We start from the raw sequence: 25,790 nt of genomic DNA on the forward strand, positions 1-25,790 counted from the left end.
GGCACTAGGTATATCAGAAACCACAGAAATTTCTTTAATTTCAAAAGGCATGTGTGTTGCAAGACAATTCACAGTATTCCCACTTGATTTCAAATGGACTCTTTCCATCCCCTCAAAACAGATCTTGCCCATTCCTGCCCATCAAGCGCTCTGCCAAAGCTTTATCTAATGTGTAAGTGCCCTTCTCTGAAATTACTGTGTCTACTGTGATTACTTATAGCCACAGACACTGATGCAGGCGTACAGAAGATCTGTATGTCCTCATCTATGCAGTGCACATGAAGGTATAATTAACCAGTCTAGAGTCTCCTCAATACAGTCTCAGTATATTAAACACAGCATGTCTCGGCTGCATTTGGCATCCTAAGTATCTCCATACTTGAGTTGTGCAGACAAAGGAAAGGCTTTGTTTCTCTTTCGTAATTGCATTGTGTGGACGCTTACGCAGTGACCAGCAAACCGTCATGAGGGTAGACGCACCGCTTACACTGGCACTCTCCATGCTCTGTAAATTAGCATACCATCTGAATTCAGTGAGCACACGCAACTTTGGGGTCAATATGCATGTCAGCGGCGTGTGAGAAAGAGGGAGGGAGACAGAGAAAGGGCTCTCTCTAAGAAAGTCAAGTGGGGTTGACGGCTGAACAGTCTCTCTGCTTCTGTGTTCAGAATGGACGATTCTGTTTCATACGCTTTGGAAAGGCAATCTCAGACTAACCCTAGTGAATAATCACAAATCCTCCTCTGCGCGATTGAGTCTAGGACAGAAACGACACACACACACACACACACACACACACACACACACAGATGTATCTCTGAATCTCTGAGAGGCAGCTAATCCAAACCACTTTAATAACTTGTGTCGATAAGGATGTCAATTTAATGCTTTTCCAAAAGACGGTTAATATCTTCACATGCTTAATGTCCTCAGCCAGCACTAAGTTTGACATCATTACACCCCCAGTTTTGCAATCAGCTTTTCGCTAATAATTATGCATAGCAGTTTTGTTTAATTACATTATGAGTTTAATTCGCCTCCGTTTTAGCACTTCAGCATTACACATCTATCAAAGCTTTCTAGCTCTCCGAACATGCGTGCGTGCTTGCGTGTGTGTGTGGTGGGTAATTATGAAATTGCATAGCTGAGAACACACACAGCCATACACACTGATGGCCATCACAACTACCATTAATTACCTTTGCAATTAATTGCATCTTTTATTGTTATTATTGTTTAATCGGCTCTATAAAACAAAAGCCAATAAAGAAGAATCTATGATCCATTATAATCAGCGGTTGTGGGTGACCAAAGAGGGTTGAGAGAAAGAGGAGAGAAACTATGTAATTACTGCCTTTCAAACCACAACAGCACCATTCTAATCAAGCCTGTACAGAGCCCCAGCACACGCACACACACACACACACACCTTCTCAGGTAGAGAAATCTAATTGAGGATGAGGGCTGAAAATTAAAATGAAAGCTTAACATTAGACACACACATAACCTTGAGAGACAATTTGAAGTGGCAAATTCTCTGAGAGAGAGAGAAAATGTTACAACCTTGCATAAAGAACGCTAACAAAAAATGAGTGGGTTGGAATAATGAGTTTTTTTTTTCTATATTAAATCCCTTTTTTATGCCGCAAATCCATTTCTTCGAACCCCTCAGTCAGGGAGAGCTCTTTTCGTTAATCACTTCATTTTCCCGCTCAAATGGGTCGGCCCACTCGTAGACCTTGACTAAGTATGCAATGGAGGGATGGAAAGATGCAAATGTGGGGCAAAATTACGAAAATATGAGGTTTGGATAGAAGGTTACTATGAGAAGTAATTACGGGTGTTCAGTGGAAGGAGATCCAGACCCTTTTTGCTTTCACTGACAAGCCTCGCTGAGGCAAATACGAGAGTGTGGAGCTAATGACTCTTAATGTGGCGACGCTGGCCATAATTTCATAGTCCTCGCTCTTAATAAGCGTAGATGTAATGAATTGGTATTTAGAGGAGAAACTGTTTCCATATATCCGTTTAATGCCATTACTGAGCAAATTAACCTTGCAGGGGATTCATTAAGCTCTGTTCCGATTGGCTGATCATGCGGGTGGAACAGGAAACGTATTAAGGATGGACAACCTTTAAAACGCAGAGCCTCAAAGTTTTAGTGTGGGACAAAGTAGTTAATAACCACGGCTGTAAATGTGTGTGACATGAGCGAGCCCACTGGTATGACTAAACAACACTTCGACCCCTCCCCCGGACCTCCTCTGGAGTGGAGCTGATTGAATCGTGATGTTTGAGAACCGCTCTGAGTTCAAGTAGGATTTGAATCGTTCTATTGAGAGGTCATAAAGGAGAAGATGATTGACATGTGTCTTTAGGACTCAGTCACTTTGACTGATGTACTACAAACGACAAGTACAGATGGGACAAAAGATAAAAAAGAAAACATCAATCTTACCGTGAGAGTGAATCAGATTGATTCAGATATATTGATCTTGATATAGCATTCACTCTTTCTTTCTCTCCTTTTCTTGTCTCTTCTCTCAGTCCTCACAGTGTTTTGTTCCCAAATTTTTTCCCATTTATTTCAATTTCATTCTGAACACATAGCAAACTAGTGAAAGACAAATAATGTCACATTCAGTTAAAGTGTATGGGTAGTTAAATATTATTATATGATTGTAAAATAATATATTAAAATATATATTGGAATTTTTAGGAGGTTTGATTAATAACCATTTGCATTATTTACTATTTTAGATATTATTTTTGATCATTAAAACAAAAAATATATACAAGTACAAATATTTAATGTTGTCCATCTCTTATGATAACAAAATCTGCATTATTTACAATAAGTAAAGAATTAGCTAAATGTTGTTTAGATGTTAACCTCCCAACCTACTTCATGTGAACTACCCATATGCATCTTAACACTTCTTGAGTTCACATTAATATGCAAAAGTGCAAATCTATAGCGTAGGCAGCATTATCAAAAGAATTAGACACAATCATTAGAAAATCCTTGAGCCAAGAGAGACAAACTGCAATTGAGGGGATAAATTATGATTTTACTCACAGTAATGAAAGAAAATTAAGGTTGGACTGTCATGCCTTTAACTGTTGAAGAAAGCTCTTAATTATGCTCTCTCTCAAAAGGAAAAAAAATTAAATCAAAACTGTTTTCAATCAAAAGTTTGCTTTAAACACACTTTGTAAATGGGGGAATTTATTTATATATTTTTTCTTTTCTATTTGTTTTTAGCTAGACGTGAGAATAAGATTAAATCCATTATATTATAATTATAAACTTAATTTAACAATGAGTTGCAAATTGGAGTGCAGGTCTTATGTGTGGGTGTTTGTGCCTGTTTGTTTGAAATGATGGGAATGAAGGGTGCATAAGCAAACGCCTAAATCCTGAATAATTTAGATCTCTTTGATTTTATATCCCCCCTCCCCCCCATGGCTGTGGCTCTACCTAAAGGGCAAATGCCATCATCCTGATAATTACTTAAAGAGTTTTCATTCACTAGATAAGAAGTCAAACTTTCTTGTAATGGAATGTGTTGCATGGTATTGCTTATGAATATAACGCTGTAGAAAAATGTGCAATTATAGGCTATTGTTCTGTATTTAATTCACGCATTTTGTATATAAAATGTATGAGGCCTCATGCAGTGATTCAATTACAACACTCTTTCACCCCTGCCTCTTTAAAGTACTAGGCTATAAGCAGAGTCTGATGAATTCAATAGCTTGAGTAGAAATAATAGATGTTAATGTACTGCCATCTGCTGTCGGATGAGATTCTGTACAACATTCCAATATAAATACATTCATCTTTAAAATACCTTCTTGTCGTCTTGACTCATTTTGAAAGTGTTATTTAGTATTATTATACTAGGTTTAATAATATTTTGAATTAGCTTTTTATTTTGATATTTTCTTTAATTTGTTATTTTTTGTGTAATTTTATGTGTTTTTGTCTTTTTTTGATTTTTTTTTTTACAGTTAACTTTAATCACTTTAGTACTTCATTTCCAATTTTTGTTTAATTTAATTCTTTCATCAATATTTATATTTTATTTATATCTTAATTTCAGTTAAAGCTACACTGTGTAATTTTTTTAGTTTATTCTTAGCTAAAATCACTTAGTTCTTTCAAACATATATGTGCTCATTAATGTATATTTACTTCTTTCAAGTAATAATGCATTCTTGTAATTTTATAATATACCATTGAAAATACATACGTGTTGAGGGTTCGGATGGCGGTCGCCATGTTGCTTCTCCATCTTGAAAGTACATTTGCCAAAGAGGGACATACTCGTAAATTCAAGCTTCGCTTTTCGCGTTTTTACACTCGATGGCACCGTGTCGAATGTGAAGAGGAGGATTGCTTGAGGCTGCTATATGATGATGGAGGATCACTCTTAAGCCCCTTTCACACTGCACGTCGGACCCGCAATATTCCCGGAACATTGCCGGGTCGCCTTCTGTGTGAAAGCAACCACGTCCCGGGATTGATTACCGAATTCGACCCGGGTCGGGGACCTAGTAACATTGCGGAATATGTATCAGAGTCGCCAAGGAAACGGAAAAGAGAATTAAGACTGCAACGCAACGGGCAAATCAACAAGACAAAAGTAAATACTGGAGTGGCCTTTCCAAGATGGAAAGAGCTCATGAGGAGCAACAATTTTAAAAAGAACGCCGACGTTTCCTGCTTTCTTCTCGACAGGTAATATTAATTCAGCCTATTTGTGTATATTGGAAGTTTTATTGTTTCATTAGCTAATTATATCATGGTGTGCTGTGCATAACACTAGAACGACGTCTAGGATAGTTTTCCTCGCGTCAATTATGAAAAAGTATTGTTTACCTTTTAACATAAATCCGTGTTCTATGACGGATAACATGAGATTAATATTTTAATTGCATTATAATTTGTTTGCCTTACGCTAGTGGTGTTGTACAATATACAGAATAATGATAGCACTGATAAAAGTTAACATACTTTACTAAGAGCTTGCATTCGTCTGGGAACCTGATAGCTGATGTTAGCAATGAACTGGTAAAAAATAACGAAAACGTAAAACTGTTATTCATTTTAAATAGATTAATTTGATCATAGATCATTTGGTAAATTAAATAACTGCAAATAATAATAGTTTTCAAAAATTACCTCATCACTTGAGTTGAAGCAACACTCACCGAAGAGGTCGAACTGGAAGCCATGACTAATACGGCCACCGTAGGAGTTGAAACGTAATCGAAATTGAGAGGAGCAGAAACTATTATTCACTGGATGGTCATATACCTTTACACCACTAGATGGGGGAAAATATCACACAGTGTAGCTTTAACAAAATGTTTTTAATAGTTTTATTATTATTTACCGTCAATAACCGTTTTTTGACGTTAATGGACACTAGGGGTGTAACGGTACACAAAACTGACGGTTATTACGTACCTCACTTTTGAAGTCAAAGTTCAGTACGGGTTCGTGGGCGGGGCCATAATGACGACAGCCGAGTTGCGCTTGCGTGACCTTCTTTGCTTTGGTTGGTTTGAGCCCCTCAGATTGAGCCCTGTCAATGGTGAGTTTCCAGACCAAACATCTTGATGTGGGTCTGGCTTGTCAGGCTAGCTTTAAACTATATACAGAAAGAGCCCTTACATGTACATTACTATAGTATTAAAGGTTAACAATAAAGCCCAAACAATTAGCTGAAATTCAGCTGCTATTTTTTTTTTAGTTTAAAGGGAAACTTCACTGCCTTTTAATATTAAACTGTTATTCCCTTAATTTAAACAAGTTGATACATACCTCTCTCGTCTCAGTGCGTGCACTTAATCTCTCTGACACGCAGTGACGATCTGATAGCATTTAGCTTAGCCCACTAAGCCCAGTTCATTCACTATGGTACCAAACAGAGATCAAGTTAGAAGTACCAAACACCTCCACGTTTCCCCTATTTAAATACATCCCTATACCCGTTACACAAGTAGTTGAACGATCAAGTATGGTGACAAAATAAAACGTGGCACGTTTCTAATCGGATTAAAAAAGGAGAACTATAATGTATGGCGGAATAGCACTTCTGAGAGTACTTCGGCTAGGCGCAGTAAAAAGTCCCGGCCGAAACATCTTCCCTTTACTGCGCCGAGCCGAAGTACTCTCAGAAGTGCTAATCCGCCATACATTATAGTTCTCCTTTTTAATCCGATTAGAGAAGTACCACGTTTTATTTTGTCACCATACTTGATCGTTCAACTATTCGTGTAACTGTATTTAAATAGGGAAAACGTGTAGGTGTTTGGTACTTCTAACTTGATCTCTGTTTGGTACCATAGTGAATGAACTGGGCTTAGTGGGCTAAGCTAAATGCTATTAGATCATTACACACTGAGACGAGAGAGGTATGTATCAACTCGTTTTAGTTAAGGGAATAACATAGTTTAATATGAAAAAGCGGTGAAGTAACCCTTTAACACTCATAAACGTCACATTAGGCAGTTTTTGCATTAACTTCTAAATCTAATTATTTATTTATTTTTCTCATTTCGTTGATTAAATATAATCATTTATATACAGTGGCTGTCATTTTCATTAAATATTTATTTAAACACATTAAAAACAAGACATTACTAACAGGTTAAACAGAATATGATGAATAGGCTAATATAGTGCATATATTTAGCTAAAGAGTAACAGAACTAACAGCTGTGGACACTGAATGACTAATGAGGTAAATGCGATGCTATGTGACATTGTTCTCAAGCTGTTTTATTGTCGTTCCACATTTGAAACACTGATTGAGCGATTACATGACATATGATACGTTTCAGTAAGTTTTAATGCATCCTCAACATACCTTAAGAAATATTAATTCATGTTTATTCTTTAGGATATTCTTTAGATATAGTGTTCTCTCACGTAAAATTAAAGTGTCAAAACAGCATTTATCCTTTCAATTCCATGATAACATGGATTGAATACTTTATATATTCGCTTGGGAAGTGTGTTCCACACTTAAAACACACCGACTGTTAACTGTTAAAGGTTGCATTTGGAACCGTTTACACACATGCATCAACCCAAAAGCCCTACTGAAACGGTTCGGTATGAATATGTGTACCGTTACACCCCTAAAGAAACATAAATAGACACATTTCTTCCTGTTGACCTGTATAGCGATTAGCAAAAGTGACAGATAAATGTCACTAGACATACACTCACCTAAAGGATTATTAGGAACACCTGTTCAGTTTCTTATAAATGCAATTATTTACATTTACATTTACATTTAATCATTTAGCAGACGCTTTTATCCAAAGCAACTTACAAAAAAGGGGAGAGTAATAGAAGCAACGAAACAGACAAGGCCAACAACCTGTAAGAGCTGTAAGAAATCTCAATTAATTAGCACAGTACACAATTATTTTTTTTTTTTATAGACATCTACAACAAAAACTCACGTACGCAAAATGCCGAACACTGGATTTTGATAGCTATGATAACAACCCATTAGGACTAAGACTGTTGCCCCAACTGTTGTCGTTAATGCAGATTCAGGGCCCCAATGGGTTGGTTTTGTATGGCATTCTAGCTAAACGCGCAGCAATAGCCATCTACAACAAAAACTCACGTACGCAAAATACAGAACACTGGATTTTGATAGTTATGATAACTATGTAACATACCCGCCTGAAGGCACAAATCCGGATGAGAGGGCTGGGCGATATGGCCCAAAAAAATTATCACGATATAATTTAGCATATCAGTCGATATCGATAAATATCACGATAAATGTAAAATCTTTATTTCTTTAAAGTTTAAAGGCATATTTTTGCTCATGAGTGAAATATGTAGAAAACAGACAGTTAGCTGTAGTTTTAAACTATCTTTTATTGTCAAAACATGACAAACACTTCCCAAACAAGTGAACAATTTATTTAAACTGAGGTAGATTTATTTATTAAAATCTTAACTGTGGTCAGCATTTTTTTACTCAACACTATATATCAATAATATATCATTATACAGGGCTTGACATTAAGCATGTTCATGTGCTTGTCCTTGGAACAAGTACATCGTTCAAGCTTGTCCAAGTAAAAAATTAGCTTGTCCGGAAAAGTGTGTGTGTGTTTGTGTGTTGTAAATATAATTTATTTCGAAGCAATATTCTCACCAGTGTTCAATCAGCTTTGACATATTTAAATCTGCATATTTGTGGTTTTTATTTCTATTGAATCATTTGAAATTTGTGATATTTTCACCTTTTATAAAGGGCATTTTCCCTTAATCTTATTAACTATAGGCTAAGCTTCATGTTTCATTTTATATTTGTAATTTTGATCAATACATTTAATTAAAATAAAACACTATAAGGCCTGTTACCAATCAAATTAAATAATTAACACTGAAAAATTACAACAGCATTAAATAATGTTTTGAGATTTGTAGAATAGACAAATAAGACATGTTGGAAAGTATGTTTAAAGATCAAATTAAACCACCAGTAGGTGGCAGCAGGTGGCCGTCTTAATGAGCGAGTCATTGAGTCGTTCATTCAAACGATTAATTCAAACAATGAATCGTTCATTTACACACGTTGTTGTGAGACGCGTTGCGGTTCTGCTGTGAACGATTTTCGCAGCTGAAACAGAACAAATAATGCAATATTGAGCGTTTATATATTTAATTGTCTAAGTAAAACACTAAGAACGCAATCGGTCAAAAAAAAAGCGTTTTAAGAAACATTTTGAGGCCCCTTCTCTTGCCTCACAGTGGATTGGTCCACCGTGCATCTCACCGACACACACACATACACAAACACACCTCACCGACAGTGGGCTGGTCGGGAGAGAGAAAAGTTCAGTATTTGTGGATCTCCAGTAAGGGCTGTCTAGTCTATTTTATTCATTTTAAACACCAGATGACATTATTTCTCTTTTGATACAGGCGATGCGGAGTCATTAATACATCACCAAAGACAAACAATTATGATAGCGATGTACAAGTCCGATGTTTTAGTGATTATAGTTTGGTAACGTTAGCCTGTTGTAAATAAGTCACCCACTACAGCTAACAAGGTAATAAGCCGGTGTGTGAATGTAGTTGACTGTAGGAAAAGATGTGTCTTAAGATGTTTTTTAAAAATGGCTACAGACTCGGCAGCACGAATTGAGATCGGCAGGTCATTCCACCAGGTGGAAACGGTCCAGGAAAATGTCCGTGAGAGAGTAGAATTATCTACTCAACTAATTATATGGCAGTTGCTTCAATGCATTTAGGGTTGTGGTCCTGGGCAAGACAATCTCCTGAACTCCAAACTGAATGTCAGAATGGGAAAAAAAGGTGATTTAAGCAAATTTGAGCATGGCATGGTTGTTGGTGCCAGACGGGCCGGTCTGAGTATTTCACAATCTGTTTTCTTTGTAAACCCCGATTTCTAGGGTTTACAAAGAATGGTGTGAAAAGGGAAAAACATCCAGTATGTGGCAGTCCTGTAGGCGAAAATACCTTGTTGATGCTAGAGGTCAGAGGTGAATGGGCCGACTGATTCAAGCTGATAGAAGCTGATAGAAGAGCAACTTTGACTGAAATAACCACTCGTTACAACCGAGGTATGCAGCAAAGCATTTGTGAAGCCACAACACACACAACCTTGAGCCAGATGGGCTACAACAGCAGAAGACCCCACCAGGTACCACTCATCTCCACTATAGGAATAAGAGGCTACAATTTGCACAAGCTCACGAAAATTGGACATTTGAAGACTGGAAAAATGTTGCCTGGTCTGATGAGTCTTGATTTCTGTTGAGACATTAGAGTAGAGTCAGAATTTGGCATAAACAGAATGAGAACATGGATCCATCATGCCTTGTTACCACTGTGCAGGCTGGTGGTGGTGAAATGGTGTGTGGGATGTTTTCTTTGCACATTTTAGGCACCTTAGTGCCAATTGGGCATCGTTTAAATGACACGGCCTACCTGAGCATTGTTTCTGACCATGTCCATTCCTTTATAACCACCATGTACCCATCCGCTGATGGATACTTTCAGCAGGATAATGCACCATATCACAAAGCTCGAATAATTTTAAATTGGTTTCTTGAAGATGACAATGAGTTCACTGTATTAAAATGGCCCACAGAGTCACCAGATCTCAACCCAATAGAGCATCTTTAGGATGTGGGGGAAAGGGAGCTTCGTGCCCTGGATGTGGATCCCACAAATCTCCATCAACTGCAAAGTGCTATCCTATTAAAATGGGCCAACATTTCTACCTTTGTTGAATCAATGCCACGTAGAATTAAGGTAGTTCTGAAAGTGAAAGGGGGTCAACCACAGTATTAGTATGGTGTTCCTAATAATCCTTTAGGTGAGTGTATATGTAATATGTAATACATGCTGTTTGTTGAACTGTACAGCTCAAGCTAAGCTCAATCTGCATGCTATAATGTCTCTGTCAGACAGCTGATTGTCAGCATCACAAGGCCAGAGGTTAGATGTCAGACCATGTTTCAGTGATACTGATGTGCTATCAAAACAGTGCTTAATTTGCAAAGTGTGGGACTGACCCTGTGTTTAATTGATAATGGTTTGGCAGACGAAATCTTAGAGGCTGTGTAAGGTTTCTTTAGATCTCTTTAAATATCCACCCTGTAAATATTTGAAAGTAAGAAACGAAACCCAGTATAGGGTGAAGTCTGGCAAACCTAACACTGAGTAGGCTAAATTAACGCATGACCATGCAATGATGGTTAAGAACTTGTAGGCCTATATTTAAAACTTGATTGCAAAACTGCAATGTTTTTAGCACTTTTTTTGTGGGCTCTATTTTAATGATTTGAGCGCATGGCACAGGTGCACTTAGGGCGTGTCCGAATACACTTTTGCTAGTTTAACGACTGAAAAAACGGTCTGCACACATGGTCCAAAACTGTTGTACCTAGTCTCTTAATGAGTCATGAGTGTGTTTTGGTCATAATGTGCAACAAACCAATCAGAGTCTCATCTCCCATTTCCTTTAAAAGCCAGTTGTGCTTGCACCATGTGCACTGTTTACTTGCCTATAAGCGTATATTATTAACATGCTCTAACACAAAAAATGCTGCTCTATTGACTTTATACCAGGTTTGGTCAATGGTGCAGTCGTTTTCAGTTGCCTCAAAATAGCAATGCGCCAACAATGCGCCTGAATGCACTTAGTTTTCAGATCATCATGCCCATGGGCAAACAGGGTGAAAAAAGCAAACAAAACAACTATAATATATGAGAGAGCCCAGATTATTTATCATGTCACTTTTTGGATTTCAGTCATGAAACAGTAAAGAGCACATCCTATATGCATTCTGCAAGCAATCATGTTACAAGCTGTTTGTCCTGATTTTGCAGCAATTGAGATTGCTTGCTCAACATTCAAATCGTCTGGTTCAATGTTTGCTGTAAACTGGTCCTGCAGCACCATCTGAAACCTTCCACCTCCCCCAGTTTCACCTGCCTAGACCTGCTATGGGATTTATGTATGTCTATTTGTGCAGTAGAAGCATATCTTGCATGTTCACAGTGTATCATTTAGCAGTATCAAGCCGATACTTACTCTGCAGAAGTGATCATCAGCAGCAGCATAGCTGATCTAGTCCACCAAGACCAGATGGATTAACATTGCCATATTCCATAACATGATAAAACTATTCAGAGAGACTGATGTAATGACTGAAATGTAAACATGAGTGTAAATGTAAGATCACCTATCTAAAGGTAAAGGTAAAAATACATGCAAAAGAAAGTTAGCTACCTGTAATTGTTGTTACGGTTGTAGAAATTGTTACCAAATATGTGAGAGAACATTTCACAGATTAGATTTGTAAATGTATTCTACATTCATTTGAATACAATTATTTAATTAATTACTTTTTTAGTTTACAGTGAAAATATTTTAACAAGATAATAGACATAGCATAACACGACAGTGAAGACGTACCCACAGTGTTGGGGTGTAATTAGTTACATGTAACAGTGACATAATATAATTACAAAATAAATGTAACTGTAATCAGTTACTGAGAAAAAATGTGTAATCAAATTAGTTACTTATGAAAATCTTAATATTTTCTGTAAAAAGCTAGGATATGTTGAACAATTTTAATTTGTGCAACAAACTAAAATTGTTCAACATATCCTGTTGTGCAACAAACTAAAATTGTTCAACATATCCTAGCTTTTTACAGAAAATATTAAGATATTCATGAGTAACTGTAATTTGATTACATGATAGCTCCTTCCATTTAGTAAAGTCATGCTATTCTGATGCTTTTAATTGCTTCTTTTGTTTGAATATGCAGATCACCACTGCCAATTACATCAATCCATCAGTTGTGTACCGGCATAGGCACACCCTTTAAATAACTATAAAAAATACTGCGCCATTGACTGGTTTTTGTTGGACAATGGCACAGTCAGTTGACTCAAAATAGCATCGTGCCAACAATGTGCCTGAACACACCTCATATTGATGGGCGCTCAACAGCTGGACATGAAAATTATAACTGCGTCGGGCTGAAACTAGCTAAAAACACTTGCGTTGTGCTTGCCGTCATATTGCGCACGCTGTATGATAGAGCCCTTAGGCTACAACCTGTCTGAGAGTTGCCACCATGGCAAATGGGATTAAAATGTGTTCCAGTGCTGGAAATGTAAAAATCATTTCATCCAGAAATATTGAATATAGAATATGAAATATAGAATTGTTTTTTTTTCTTAAAAATAACTAAATATAACTATCTCTGTTTTTAGAGGTTTAACCCTGCCTGATTTAAATGTTTGAAAATGATAAACAGTTGAAAACATTAGTTAACATTTTTGAAATAGTTACACTACTTATTTAATTTTAAATAGGGTAACTTGTAATCTGTATTACATTTCCAATGTAACCTTCCCAACATTGATGAAAGCAGTGAAAGGTCATCCCCCAGTGAGTCTAGTTTAGTGTCCTGTTTTTTTGTCTTATTTTTTATGTTACTTGTGCACATTGTGGTATTTTGTGTTGCATAGACTTATATTGGTGTATACAGGCTATAATTTCATGAACTGTAAATTATACAGGTACTATAATCCCATAATGATTTGTATCATATTTTTATGGTAAATATTTGGCAACCACTGCTGTCAGTTTTTAATTTTTTTGTCATAAATCTATAAATATTTTGAGAGATTGATGTAAAATAGTATTTAATGGATCAGAAGAGTGAGTAATCAGAAGCTGCTCCAATTTAAACCAGCTTTATTAATTATATATTCACCTTAACCAATTTCCACACTAGCACAACCTATAAAAAAACAAATCACTATAACCTTACAAACTCTCTCCTCTTTCCTCCCCCTTGCATCTACTAGTTGTTTAAACAATTGACCGAAATCAAATTGGATTGTGGAGTATTATGTATTTTTATTTAGGATTATGCATTTGACATTCTAAGAAACTACAACTTAGCTTCCCACAGCGGCTCAAACACAAGCACATTGGCACGCACACAAACACGCGTGTCTCCTTATGTGCCTGTAATCCTCTCCATTACAGCGGAGCAGACATTACCACAGGGGTCTGTGTCACTTTCTAAGTTTCATTCTTGTGAATATTGCATACAGTTGAATATTGATGAGTCACACTGATAATTAATGAAGGAAAGGGCTAGTTTTCGGTAAGCGCTTCTGTTGTATCACTTTATTGATTCAGTCCCAAATCATGGCTGACATGGCTTTTTCTCTCTCACACATAAAACATAAACTTGACTGTTGGAGAGGAATGGAAGCCATATGTTTAATGAGATGACATGCTCATCATTCACGAGACGCACATTAACTGAAAAAAATGGATTTGTTTCGTATTATATTCATTCATATTAATATATTTTAATTGACACAAAACTCCCATGTTAGATTTTGGGAATCCTTTCAGCTCAAGGGCTTCCAAACGGTGAAGAAAAGGTGCACTGGTTGTTTAGTGTTGTTTTTATTTTAGTTTAGTTTAGTTTAGTTTACTATACACTGTTATTCAAAATGTTGGGGTTAGAAATTTATCCTCTTTTATTCAGCAAGGAGGACACATGCATTTGGTCAAAAGTGACAGTAAAGGCATTTATGTATACACACAATTTCTATTTTGAATAAATGCTGTTCTTTTGAGCTTTCTATTCACCAAGAATTATTAAAACAAAAAAGTATAACCATTTCCACAAAAAAAACATTAGGCAGATCCACTGTTTTTCAACATTGGTAATAATAATAAATGTTTCTTGAGCACCATTCATCATGTCACCATTCATTCATCATTGAAGAATTGCTGCTGAAAATTCAGCTTTGCCATAACAGGACTACATTACTTTTTTTTTTTTTTTACAATAGTTTACAATTATTTCATAATATTACTATATTTGGATTTAATAAATGCAGCCTTGGTGAGCATAGCCTACGATAATTCCAAAAACATTAACTTAAAAAACATTAACTTTTGTAAATCGAATGTCATATCAATTTTTGATCGCTGCGTTCACTTTTTGACTCGTTTGTTGCCAGCGGGCCAGCTCCATAATGCATTCTCTTGTTGTCACCACTAGGTGCCAGCGCTGATTTATTCTCCTTTATCTCTCCCTCAGCGGGGTTTTCCTCACATCTCCATGACATCAGAGGTCACGGAGACGCGTGATGATCTCGTAACAGACATTTAATTGCAGTAAACCAGTGAGCGTTTAAGTGGCGGAAAGTGCTGACATGATTTCTTTGTGCTGCAGTTGAGAACACAGGTTTGTTTCTATAGGAAATAAACTTGAATGTGCATAAGGCCTTACATTAGGATTTAATTAACATAAATATTTCTTAGAAAAGTGTATTTTAGTGGGTCGGCACAAACATTTTAATAGTTTGATCCAGTAGCTAGTCTTTATTTATTTCCTAAAAAGCTTTTCTGTGTTGCCTAAATTAATGTGGAATCGTCCTCTCTTTCTGTACGTTTGTTTTAACTTTTTTTTTGAGGAACGCTGTCGAGTTAACTCCTATTGGAATGACATAGGCTTTCCAGCACCATGGACAGTCCCACATGTACCACACATGCAAATAAGCGCTTTGCAAAGGTCGAATCCATTTATTTACTGCACGTTAAAGTTTGCATTTGCCATCGCATTTTTGTTGTTGTTGCGTTACACGACAACCCTAATTTATAGAGCCAAATCGCACTGTAATTGACCTGTCTAATTTAGTTGCAGCCGCTCTTAAGTTCACTGTCATGAATACCCTAAAGGTGGAAAAAGAAACCCCCACGTGTTGTGTTTGACGTGGTTTGCAGAGAGCGATCCGTGTGAACTGTGCCCTCCTCCAGGGCTTCTCTCGCGCAACACGGATACCGTTTCCACGCGCATCTTCTTGCACAGTGTCGCGCGCAGAGCGCGAGGGCCCCTCGCAAAGAGACAGACGTCACTGCTGTCAGTTTGTGCCCGTTCGTCACATTGGTGGATTTCAGTTCGATTGAGATGCTGCTGAAAGCCTCACAGCGCCTCGTTTTCTCGTCTTTCATTTTAAACAGCGACTAACGGTGAAGACCAAAACGGGAATGAATCACGGAAAGCGACAATTTAACGGTGGAAAGAAGGAGAAGACGTCGCCGGAATGACCCCTCACAAAGAGACGCGTTTCCTCGCGTTGCGCTCGTGAAGCTCATTCAAAGGATTCAAAGGGGCGCGCGATCGAGCGACTCGCGCACAACCAGCAGTCAATCATGCCGGTGCGACGAGGTCACGTCGCGCCACAGAACACATTTCTCGGGATTATTATTCGCAAATTCGAGGGTCAAAGTGAGTGTTACCTTCCAGATGTTGCACCAATGTTTGTTTACTTCATTGCATGAATAAGCTGCATGTGACGGGATTCAGTCGCAGTTTTGTTAGTGTGACCTCTAAATATAGTAAGAATTTAGCTCCACACACTGACAGTACAACTTGTTTCAGCCTTTCTTCGGTGTCTAAACTTAGAAATTGATACTTTGATTTATTAGTGCTATACTGTTAGCGTTTCTCATCGATGTAAACATTGATTAGTTAAGTGGTTAACAGCGCAATAGATTTTGAAAAGTGTTTGGACTCTTTCTCGATTAGACGTTAAGGAGGGAACTGTCAATTTATGTTGTTCAGCGTTAGGCTAACATCATTTTGTCAGCATCTATGAATTTCACAGTTTGTGATGTGTTTGAGTGTTAATGTGTTTACTCACACTACCACAGGCATTCAGTTGAGTGGCCCTGTGTCCACTGCCAAAATCGTATTCTTCCATGTGTTACTGTCTGCTGTTACTGTCATTCCTGTTAAGAAGGATAGAAGGATAGTTTCTGGTAGACATGGAAGACACGAGCAAGCATAAAAGTTTTTATTTGGGTAAAAATAGGCGTAAGGTGTTAGCTTGAGCCAGTATTGTGTCTATACATTTGTTGACATATACCATTTGTGCAAATGTTCCTTAATCAGAAATATTCTGGGTTCAGTTAATTTCAGTCATTGTTGATTTCCAGATTTAAAAATAATAATAATAGGAATTTCTGGATTCCTTAAAAAAACCTGGTTGCTTAATTTTAAAATGGAAACAAATTGGACGAAAAATGTGAAATGGAAATGTTAAGTCATTTATTATTTGTAAAGCTGTTTAAATAATTTATATCGTCATTTTAGGGTTTTAGGATTACATTGTCATGGATATACATTTGTGAAATTAGACATCTTTACAGGTAAAAAAAGTTGTGTAGTTGTGTTTACAGTAAACACTTGTGTTTACACACTATCATCATCTCAATCTATATTGTGGCTATGCTTTTGAAACAGTTCATTTTGTTTTGTAAAAATTTGACCCATTCACTTCTTATGTACTGTAAGTGGCTCGCTATTTGAGGTTTTGAGTTTTTTTATTTTTTTATTAAAAAAAATAAGATACAAAATGTAAGCAGCATTATGCCACAAATTCTGTTGATTGAGATTAACATATAGTGGACCCTGAATATTCCTTTAAATTGTTTCATACTTTCGTGTTTTCTTGATGCAGTCAGGTTTATTTCCAGTCTGCATGGATGGTTGGTTTCGTTGTCTACAGATGCAAAAAAAGTATGTGCTTATTAGTTTGAAAAGCAGAGGCACTGTATAATGTCATTATTTGGCCTAATTGCTCAAATTTACAGCTAATCTAAAAGTACACACTGCCAAAAGCACAAGTGCTCCTGAGGCTGATTTAAGAATGGTTTACATGTCCTTTCACCTCAGCTCCCTCTACACATTTTCTTTATCCTAAATGCTCTTTTGTGCCCATTTCTACAGACAAGAGATTTGTCATAGCCAATGCACGCGTCCAGAACTGTGCCATCATCTACTGCAATGATGCCTTCTGTGAGATGACAGGGTTTTCCAGACCGGACATCATGCAGAAGCCGTGCACCTGCGACTTCCTGCACGGACAGCTGACCAAGCGGCATGCTATTGCGCAGGTAGCACAGGCTCTCATGGGCTCGGAGGAACGCAAAGTGGAGATCACCTACCACCGCAAGGACGGTGAGTGTGTGAGCTTTAAATTAGTGTTGTTCAATGAACCTGAAAGTTTGTGGGTCGAGTTTACTAAATGTTACGCTGTACATTAATGTTTTGCTTAAAATAACCTCCATTTAATAAGCCCCTGACTAATGGAAAAGAAAAAGTTGTTGACACATAAATGGTAAATGGACTGCATTTATATAGTGCTTTTAACAGACCCTATTGCCATCCAAAGCGCTTTACATTTTGCCTCACATTCACCCATTCATACACCGACCGCTATGTCAGCCATGTAAGGCATCATCCAGCTCGTCAGGAGCAGCTGGGGTTAGGTGTCTTGCTCATGGACACTTCGACACTTGGTCAGGTGGAACCGGGGATTGAACCACCAACCTTTCGGTTTGTAGAACCACTGAGCCACTGAGCCACTGCCGCCCCTCAAGCATTCTATCCAATAGAGTAAGAATTGGGCGGAGCTATCTCTTGGCTGACCAATTACATACAGGAAGTGGAACCTGTTTAAAAACAATCATTTTTGCAATTCTATTTGGTCCTTTTGGTAAAGTACATTCTCCAGGCTTTAGTTTCCACATGAATGTACTTTGATTTGTGAGACAGATTTCACTCCACTTTCCAATGTATAATTTGGGCACTGGTGTGATCGAAAAGGGCAATTTCACTCTCAAAGGGACAGGGGCTCAAGCCCCAAACCCCCCCGCCCGTGGCCCGCCACTGCTGTTAATTCATACATCACCACTAAAATACCAGTAAGCTCTGTGATGTCACTCATTGGAAGTTATGTTTAAACGCTGCACCCGTTGTCTTTATCTGCCTTTTATCTTCACTATCTTCCCAATTTGAGAATTGACCCATTTTTGCTCCTAAAAACTCAAGACGGTGCACAATATGATCCAATAGTATCCACCTGCAGAGCCACAGCTGATGAATGGGAAAAAAATTAATAGGCATTTTTAAAAACTTGGTGGGAGACATGACACAATAGATAAAAACATACAACTTTTACAACATACAACTTTTGTTTACATTGTAAAACAATTAATAAGCAGCAGAGCTTACACATGTTGAAAAGTGTTCATTGTACACAAGTTGTATCTGAGCTTTATGATTGGCCCAAAGCAGACTTCTTAACATAGTGCATCCTGACCTCGTACAAGCTCATAGAGCTTTGTTCACGGATAAATCAGACCTGATTTACCAGTATTTTTGAAAAGGCCTTGTTCACATATTCACACAGTACTTTACTAGTAATGATGACTGTGTAAAAGGGGCTGTAATCTGCTTTGACATTTTCTTGGCATGTTAAATCTGCTGTCCATAACTTATTTTGGTTAAAAAATTATCCTAAATCTATATTTGAGGGACTCCTTACTTAAGTCACAACGGTAAACTTGTAATAATGTGTTATAATATAAGTGGCACTGGTAGCTTTCCACAGGAAATTCTATCAAATCTATGTATACATAAAGAAGTGGTCCGGCTAGTAGGCTATACCCCATGTGAAGAGGTTGCAGGTGGCTGATTTATAGCCTTTTGTTACGGCAGCTGGAATAATTAAACATATCATTTTAATGGCAGGTTGTAATCCAGAAAGGTCCAAACGACAATCATCAGGGACAAATGAAGATTCACCCATAGTCAAAAGCAAAAGATTAGACTGTACAGAAATTGAAAAAATACAATTGTTGCAAAATAAAATATCACTGGTTCCTCTTTTCATATATAATTTAAGCCAATTAAAAAAAAAAAGTATTTTACGAAGGACAAAATTAATTGTAAATGAATGCATTTCACATTATAAAACTTTCCTACAGCAAATGATGGAAAAAGTTTTTTTTTTTCTTCCCAAGATAAGATCATTTCTTCACCATCTAATATATTGAATCTCTTGTACATTCAAGCTTCCTTACAACAACACAAACCGGCCCCCTGTCGACACGCAGAGAATTCTCTCATTCAATAATATATACAACTCAATATTCTGATCTTATGTTTATCTTCTGGTTACTGCAGTGCATGTAAAGACACTTTTTATATTGTCCCCATCTCAAATGTCCATCCTTTGGTTTCATCTCTCAAATGTTGATTCTCTGGAGAGCTATAATAGGAGACTCTGTCTGGGCAGAACTCATTCCTTCTGCAAAGTCTTAACATTTTTCTACTCACTCACAATTGAAAGTGTTAACTTGTAATAGTGCATTATCTAAAAAGGATATAATGCATTAGAACCATCATAGATCTTTAATGCCCTTTAAAAATTGATTAGCAGTTTAAAAGTCCTTTAAATAGAACTATAGCTGAAGTGCTACAGATCATTCGTATAATCCTGTCAATCATAATGCTAGCAGCATAAAAAGCAACCGCAATTTATCTGACATCCCTTCTCCATTAAACTCCCTGGCTTCTCTTCTGTCCCAGGGGGGACTTTGAGCTACTGTCTCTAGACCTCACTTTATTGTCAACTCTTTATTGTCGACTCTGTTCTGAATGCCTCTTAGATATCATATGAACTAATGGACATGTCATTACGCTGGGTTCCACCCTAGAGATCGCATATAATCCACTTCTCTCTCTTGAGGTGTAAATGAGGCTGCTTTCCTGTCGTTAAGTTGCAGCACAGCACGTTCTGGACCTGCTCTGTATTTTTTTTTTGGGTGATTTTAGTAGCTTCTACTGTGAATGCATTAAATTGTGAACAATGAGCGGGTGTGTATAGCAATTTTAGAAAGCCTCTGTGTCTTTCTCTCTCTGTTTTCCTGTAATACCATCATTTGTCATCCCTTTTCACTCATAAAAAATATTAAAATTAGAACCAAAAGAATTTAGCATCCTTATTTCTTTTTAATATCTTTTTAAACCTCACAAACTTTTTGTCAAGTCATAGTGCAATTGCAGGTTTTAAACAAAAAATTGTAAGTGTAAATTAATTTACGAAAACTGACATTTAGAAAAATAATTTTATTACATTAACGCATTAAAAAGAACAGTTAGCTTATTTCAGTTGATCTAATGATCACTTATTCAGTTTAATATATAAATTAAATAGCAATAATAGAGTAAGAAATGATTGAATTTGAATTTTGCTCAAAATATTGCACACACGAGTGTAGAAAATATATATTCTAATACTCAAATACCATTGTGCATGTTAGCCCTTATATATATATATATATATATATATATATATATATATATATATATATATATATATATATATATGTATATATGTATATATGTGTATATATATATATATATATATATATATATATATATATATATATATATATATATACTGTATATAACAACGCTTTTTGATTAGAAGAGGATTATTTGCTGAACCTGTAAGATACTGTAAAAAAAAAAGAAAAAAAGAAAACATTAAGTGTGTGGTCATATTAGAATTATCACACACCACTTATTCCATTACTCACACACACACACACACACACACACACACACACACACACACACACACACACACACACACACACACACACACACACAAAGCTGGGTGCGCATGAGAATAGGTCATGCCTTATTTAACTTTTATATTGCAGTAGAATGTGATAGCCATGCATCATTTTTCTGAGACTTCCTGTCTGAGCACTGGCACATTATCCTACAATGCTGGCTTGGTAAATTCTGTGCGTCAAAGGATTTCAATACAATTCAGCTAAACACATTTCTTGCTGTATTTTTGCATTCAGCTTTTGTACGTTTTCATGTTGCAAATACATTACGTACAATCCTCCTCTCTCCAGAGTGCTCTTTTTGTTGTATTTGTAACATTTTGCAAATAAGTCTTTATAAGCTTTTCTTGGATGAGTGAATTAATCTATTAAAAACAAAGAAATTGCCACTGTGTTCAAAACATAACAATAGTGAATACACTTGTTTATTAGATATACCTTTTTAGTACTGGGTTGGACCCCCTTTTGCCTTTAGAACTGTTTAAATTCTTTGTGACAGATTCAACAAAGTGCTGGGAATATTCATCAGATATTTTGTCCATATTGACATGATACCATCACGCAGATTTGTCGGCTGCACATGATACAAATCTCCTGTTCCACCACAACCCAAAGGTGCTCTATTGGATTGCATTCTGGAGACTGTGGAGGCCATTTGAACATAGTGGACTCAGTTTGAGATGATTTGAGACATGGTCCATTATCCTGCTGGAAGTAGCCATCAGAAGATGGCTACCAAGGGGTCATAAAGTGCTGGAAATGGTCAGAAAGAATACTCGGGTGGGTCGTGGAATTTAAATTACACTCAATTTGGAGTAAAGGGCCCAAAGTCTGCCAAGAAATTATCCCCCACACTATTAGACCACCCCCACCAGCCTGACTGGTTTATACAGGGCAGCATGGATCTATGGTTTCACATTGTTTATGCCAAATTCTGACCATTGCTGGCTCCTTATTACTAGGCCTGTCGCCATAGTCAATAAATCAATTAATCATACGATAAAAAAAAAAACAGCTCGATAATTTTTCCGACCGCGATAATTAAGTCCATTATCTAAATTATCTTATTTTTATCTTTAGCGCTCATGCGGACGCGTCGAGTATAAATAAGGCTTAAAGCTACACTAAGTTGGCAGTTTGATAAATGCAGGTTAATTCTTCAGTTCAATCTTTCTGTGCTAAAAAGGTACATAAGTTCCTGTAGAGATAGCAATACACATTCACCTTGTTTTTTTGGTTTTTTTTGCCAAATAGCTAAATGAAAAGGATGTCATCAATGTCTTCTCTCTTGGTGTTTCAAAATCTCACCTAGCTTTCCTCAGAGATGGTCCATTTAAGTTCAGTTTGTGCATTACTACAAGATATAACTTTTTTTTATATATATACTGTATCCTAAATTGTTGATAATTAAGTTATATATCATATGCTGAAGTACATTTCTGGAGTTTAAACGGTTAAAAGAAAAAAAGAAAAACGAGGACCATACAGAACCGAACCGTGGGTTTTGTGAACCGTGCCACCTCTAATATGCGCCTCATCTGTTGCAGTTTTCATCCATTTTATTTATTGTTTTTGGTTGTTTTGTTCATTTATTGTGGATATTTAAAATGTTTTCCATTTTCAGTGTTAAACAGTCTTTAGAAATAAAAGTTTATTGATCTTCGAAATTTTTTTACCTGCATTATTATGTCATTATCATTATTTTAGATGAAAATGGTCTCAGAACGACAATATTATCGTTTATCGCAATAATTTCTTGGCCTATTTATCGTCCAGCTAAATTTGTTATTGTGACAGGCCTACTTATTACCATGTTTAGGCCAAAGTAAACTCTGTCTTTCTTTGTTTTATATCTATAACATTTGCTATGAAAAATAGCAACCTACATAATTAGAAATTATAGCTACAATATGCCATAGTTGTCATATAAATATTTAGTGAAAAATCTATTCCCTTCACAGATTATCTATTATAAAGTACAACAGAATGAGCAACTCATAATTTACCACTATAAATACAATACATGTATTTATACAAAATGTGATCAATTCTAGTTAAGGTGGTCATGAGTTTTTTAAATGATTTCTAATTTAAGTTGGTGTAGAATAATGTTTTCATTAGTGGCTCAGTGGTTCATGTAGTCTACAGACCAAAAGGTTGGTGGTTCAATCCCCGGTTCCACCTGACCAAGTGTTGAAGTGTCCATGAGCAAGACACCTAACCCCAGCGGCTCCTGATGACCTGGATGGTCCTTTACATGGCTGACATCGCTTTTGGTGTATGAATGGGTGAATGCGAGGCAGTATGTAAAGCACTTTGGATGGCCATAGGGTCTATTTAAAGCGCTATATAAATGCAGTGCATTTACCATCAGTCTTTTTAGAGGCTGATTTTAGATGGTGTTCGAATTTCTTCGTAGCATTTTACTACATTTTAAATAGAATTCAAATGGGTTGCATTTTATCATCAGTGACGCATTAGGACTGACTCATGCACATCTTATCACACTTTTAAAGCACACTGGTGAACACGCCTGTGTTCCATGTTGTGATTCACATGCCAATCAGCAAAATTTAAAAATTGGGCTCCGGTCATATTGGGGCAGATAATTAATCCATTCAGTTTGTGTGTCTTAGTTAAGACAACCAATTATGTTTACTAGGTATACTCTAGGATTGTTTTGTACCAATTTTGTCTGAAGTGTGCATAAAGATGTGAAATATCAATGTAGAATTCTTGCACTGACGTGGCTCTAATTAAGACTCACATTTGGCGCTTGACAAGTGTTCATTTTAGGCCCTGGTTACTGCCATATAGTGCTTTACACAATACATATTGTTTCAAAGCAGCTTTACTGACTGTGTCGAAATAATGCCCATATGTCAGAAATATACAGTTCTGGGGTAATACAAATCATGCCATTATAGCTGACATTGTGTATCATATTTTAGGCAGAAACAATAAGCTCATTTAAAGGAGTGAGGAATTGATAAATCAACTTTCCCTTGGGCCTTTGGTATATACAAGTTCATGGTAATATAAGAATATCCTGTAAGTAGTCAGTAAGTATTCCTTTAAGAAGTTTTAATACAAAAATCCAACTCAGAAAACGCATGAAGCCTAGTTCAGACTGCACGATTTTCAAACTCGTCGGGTCACTGCTCTATTCACACTGCATGACTATCTGGGGTATCATTCAGTCACTGCTGTGTTCACACTGCACGATGGTTTGACGACAGAGGAGTTCACACTGCATGACTGAACAAGGAAGAATCGCCGACAACTCTCTCTCTCTCTCCCGTGCGCAAACTACGTTTCCCAAACACGTGCGATGTGACAAGTAAACAACGCGAGATCACACGTGCGTCAGACCGGAGTTCTCGCGCGAGACTTGGAATTGTTATTAAATATGATAAACTGCACAAAGTTTGCTTCAAATTGTATGTGTGCTGATTTGTGGAGAAAAAGAAAAAAGATTATGGCGGAAGAAATTGTTGGAGAGACAGAGGGAGACAGGATTTTGTTCTGCAAAAACAGTTTGAGGTAAATAAATAATTTTGTAATGTGCTGCTGCTGTGGCTGGATGTGCAAATGTTTGGGCTTTGTATCTGTTTGATAGAATTGTAAATATATCTATTAAAATACTGATATTCTGCTCTATAACTCCTCCCTGAACGTCCTGCTGCCCAGTATCTCACTCTTTCATTGGCTGTCGGTCATCGCCGATGTAATTTTCAGTCAGAACGCTGTTCACACAGCAGGAGTTTGAATCGCCGACAGGTCCAGATATTTAGCATGCCAAATATCTCACCGGCGTCGGCGACTCGTCGGCGATTCTCTCTGATCGCGTCTTTGATTATTCACACTGCGTGATTGTCACTCGCGTGCACGAGCACCGATTTGCCTGTGATCTCGGGCATTTGTCGGCGATTTCGCAAAACCTGTCGGCGACTTAAAATCGGGGCAAAAATCGGGCAGTGTGAACTAGGCTTGAGTAAACACCACTAACAATTGAGACCACCCAACAATGAACTCAGGGAACACAGGGGTTAAATAACAAGGAGCACTAATGAGATAATTAACTGAACAGGTGAACAGAATCAGCAGCTGAGGGAGAAAGAACAGAGCTAAATTTAAAACACACTGAACAAAACCATGATCCTGACCATTTTAGTTCTTGCCTTATTTAAGATATTAAGTGTGATCATATATAATTATTTTTGAGGTTTTTATTTGTTGGTTAATAAGTGGTCTTGACTGTTTATTTTTAGATTAGGAAGTGTTTGTAAAAGAGTGACATCATGAGTCTCTCTGTCTTTTATTCTTTGCGCTGTGTTCACTAATGAACATATGCTGTCATGTTGCCCTGCAGCCTGCTCTATATGATTAATGAGCTGTGTTTATTAACACAGATGACTCCACCAATCAGCACACAGCTCTGTGTACCAGTCATTTTAAAGACTTAACACAACCATGTCAAAGGCTATATAAATTCTGTAGTATAGAAATGAAGTGATGAATGGGAAATAAAGAACGTTTGTTCACACATTCAAAATCCATTCCAACATCTGGCTCAATTACCTTTTTTCCTATCACAGTTACTCTAGCAAACATAATCATCTGGATTAACTGTTTAATGAAATTGGAATTATTCACACGTGTGCCTCTGTATCTTGTATCTTAATTCTGTGAAAATGAAATCTGTCGATACAGATCCTCTTTCTATT

The 25,790-nt window shown here is 36.9% G+C and overlaps 1 protein-coding gene across 9 annotated transcripts in view; it reads left to right on the forward strand.

Annotated features, from left to right (window-relative positions):
* Positions 1–15,373: 15,373 nt before the first annotated feature.
* The window catches only part of kcnh7 (potassium channel, voltage gated eag related subfamily H, member 7), a 92,251-nt gene continuing 81,834 nt past the window's right edge, over positions 15,374–25,790 (forward strand). For 5 of the 9 annotated variants that reach the window (XM_067459130.1, XM_067459131.1, XM_067459132.1 and 2 more), the window contains exons 1-2: positions 15,382–15,862; positions 17,366–17,596. In XM_067459130.1, coding sequence (XP_067315231.1) covers positions 15,787–15,862; positions 17,366–17,596 — 307 coding nt within the window. In that variant the 5' untranslated portion in view covers positions 15,382–15,786. Of the gene's footprint in view, positions 15,863–17,365; positions 17,597–25,790 lie in introns of all 9 variants that reach the window. The other 4 variants (XR_010908585.1, XR_010908586.1, XM_067459134.1 and 1 more) reach the window with 2 other exon arrangements.

Source organism: Pseudorasbora parva, chromosome 12 (assembly GCF_024679245.1).
Source record: "Pseudorasbora parva isolate DD20220531a chromosome 12, ASM2467924v1, whole genome shotgun sequence".
Lineage (NCBI taxonomy): Eukaryota > Metazoa > Chordata > Actinopteri > Cypriniformes > Gobionidae > Pseudorasbora > Pseudorasbora parva.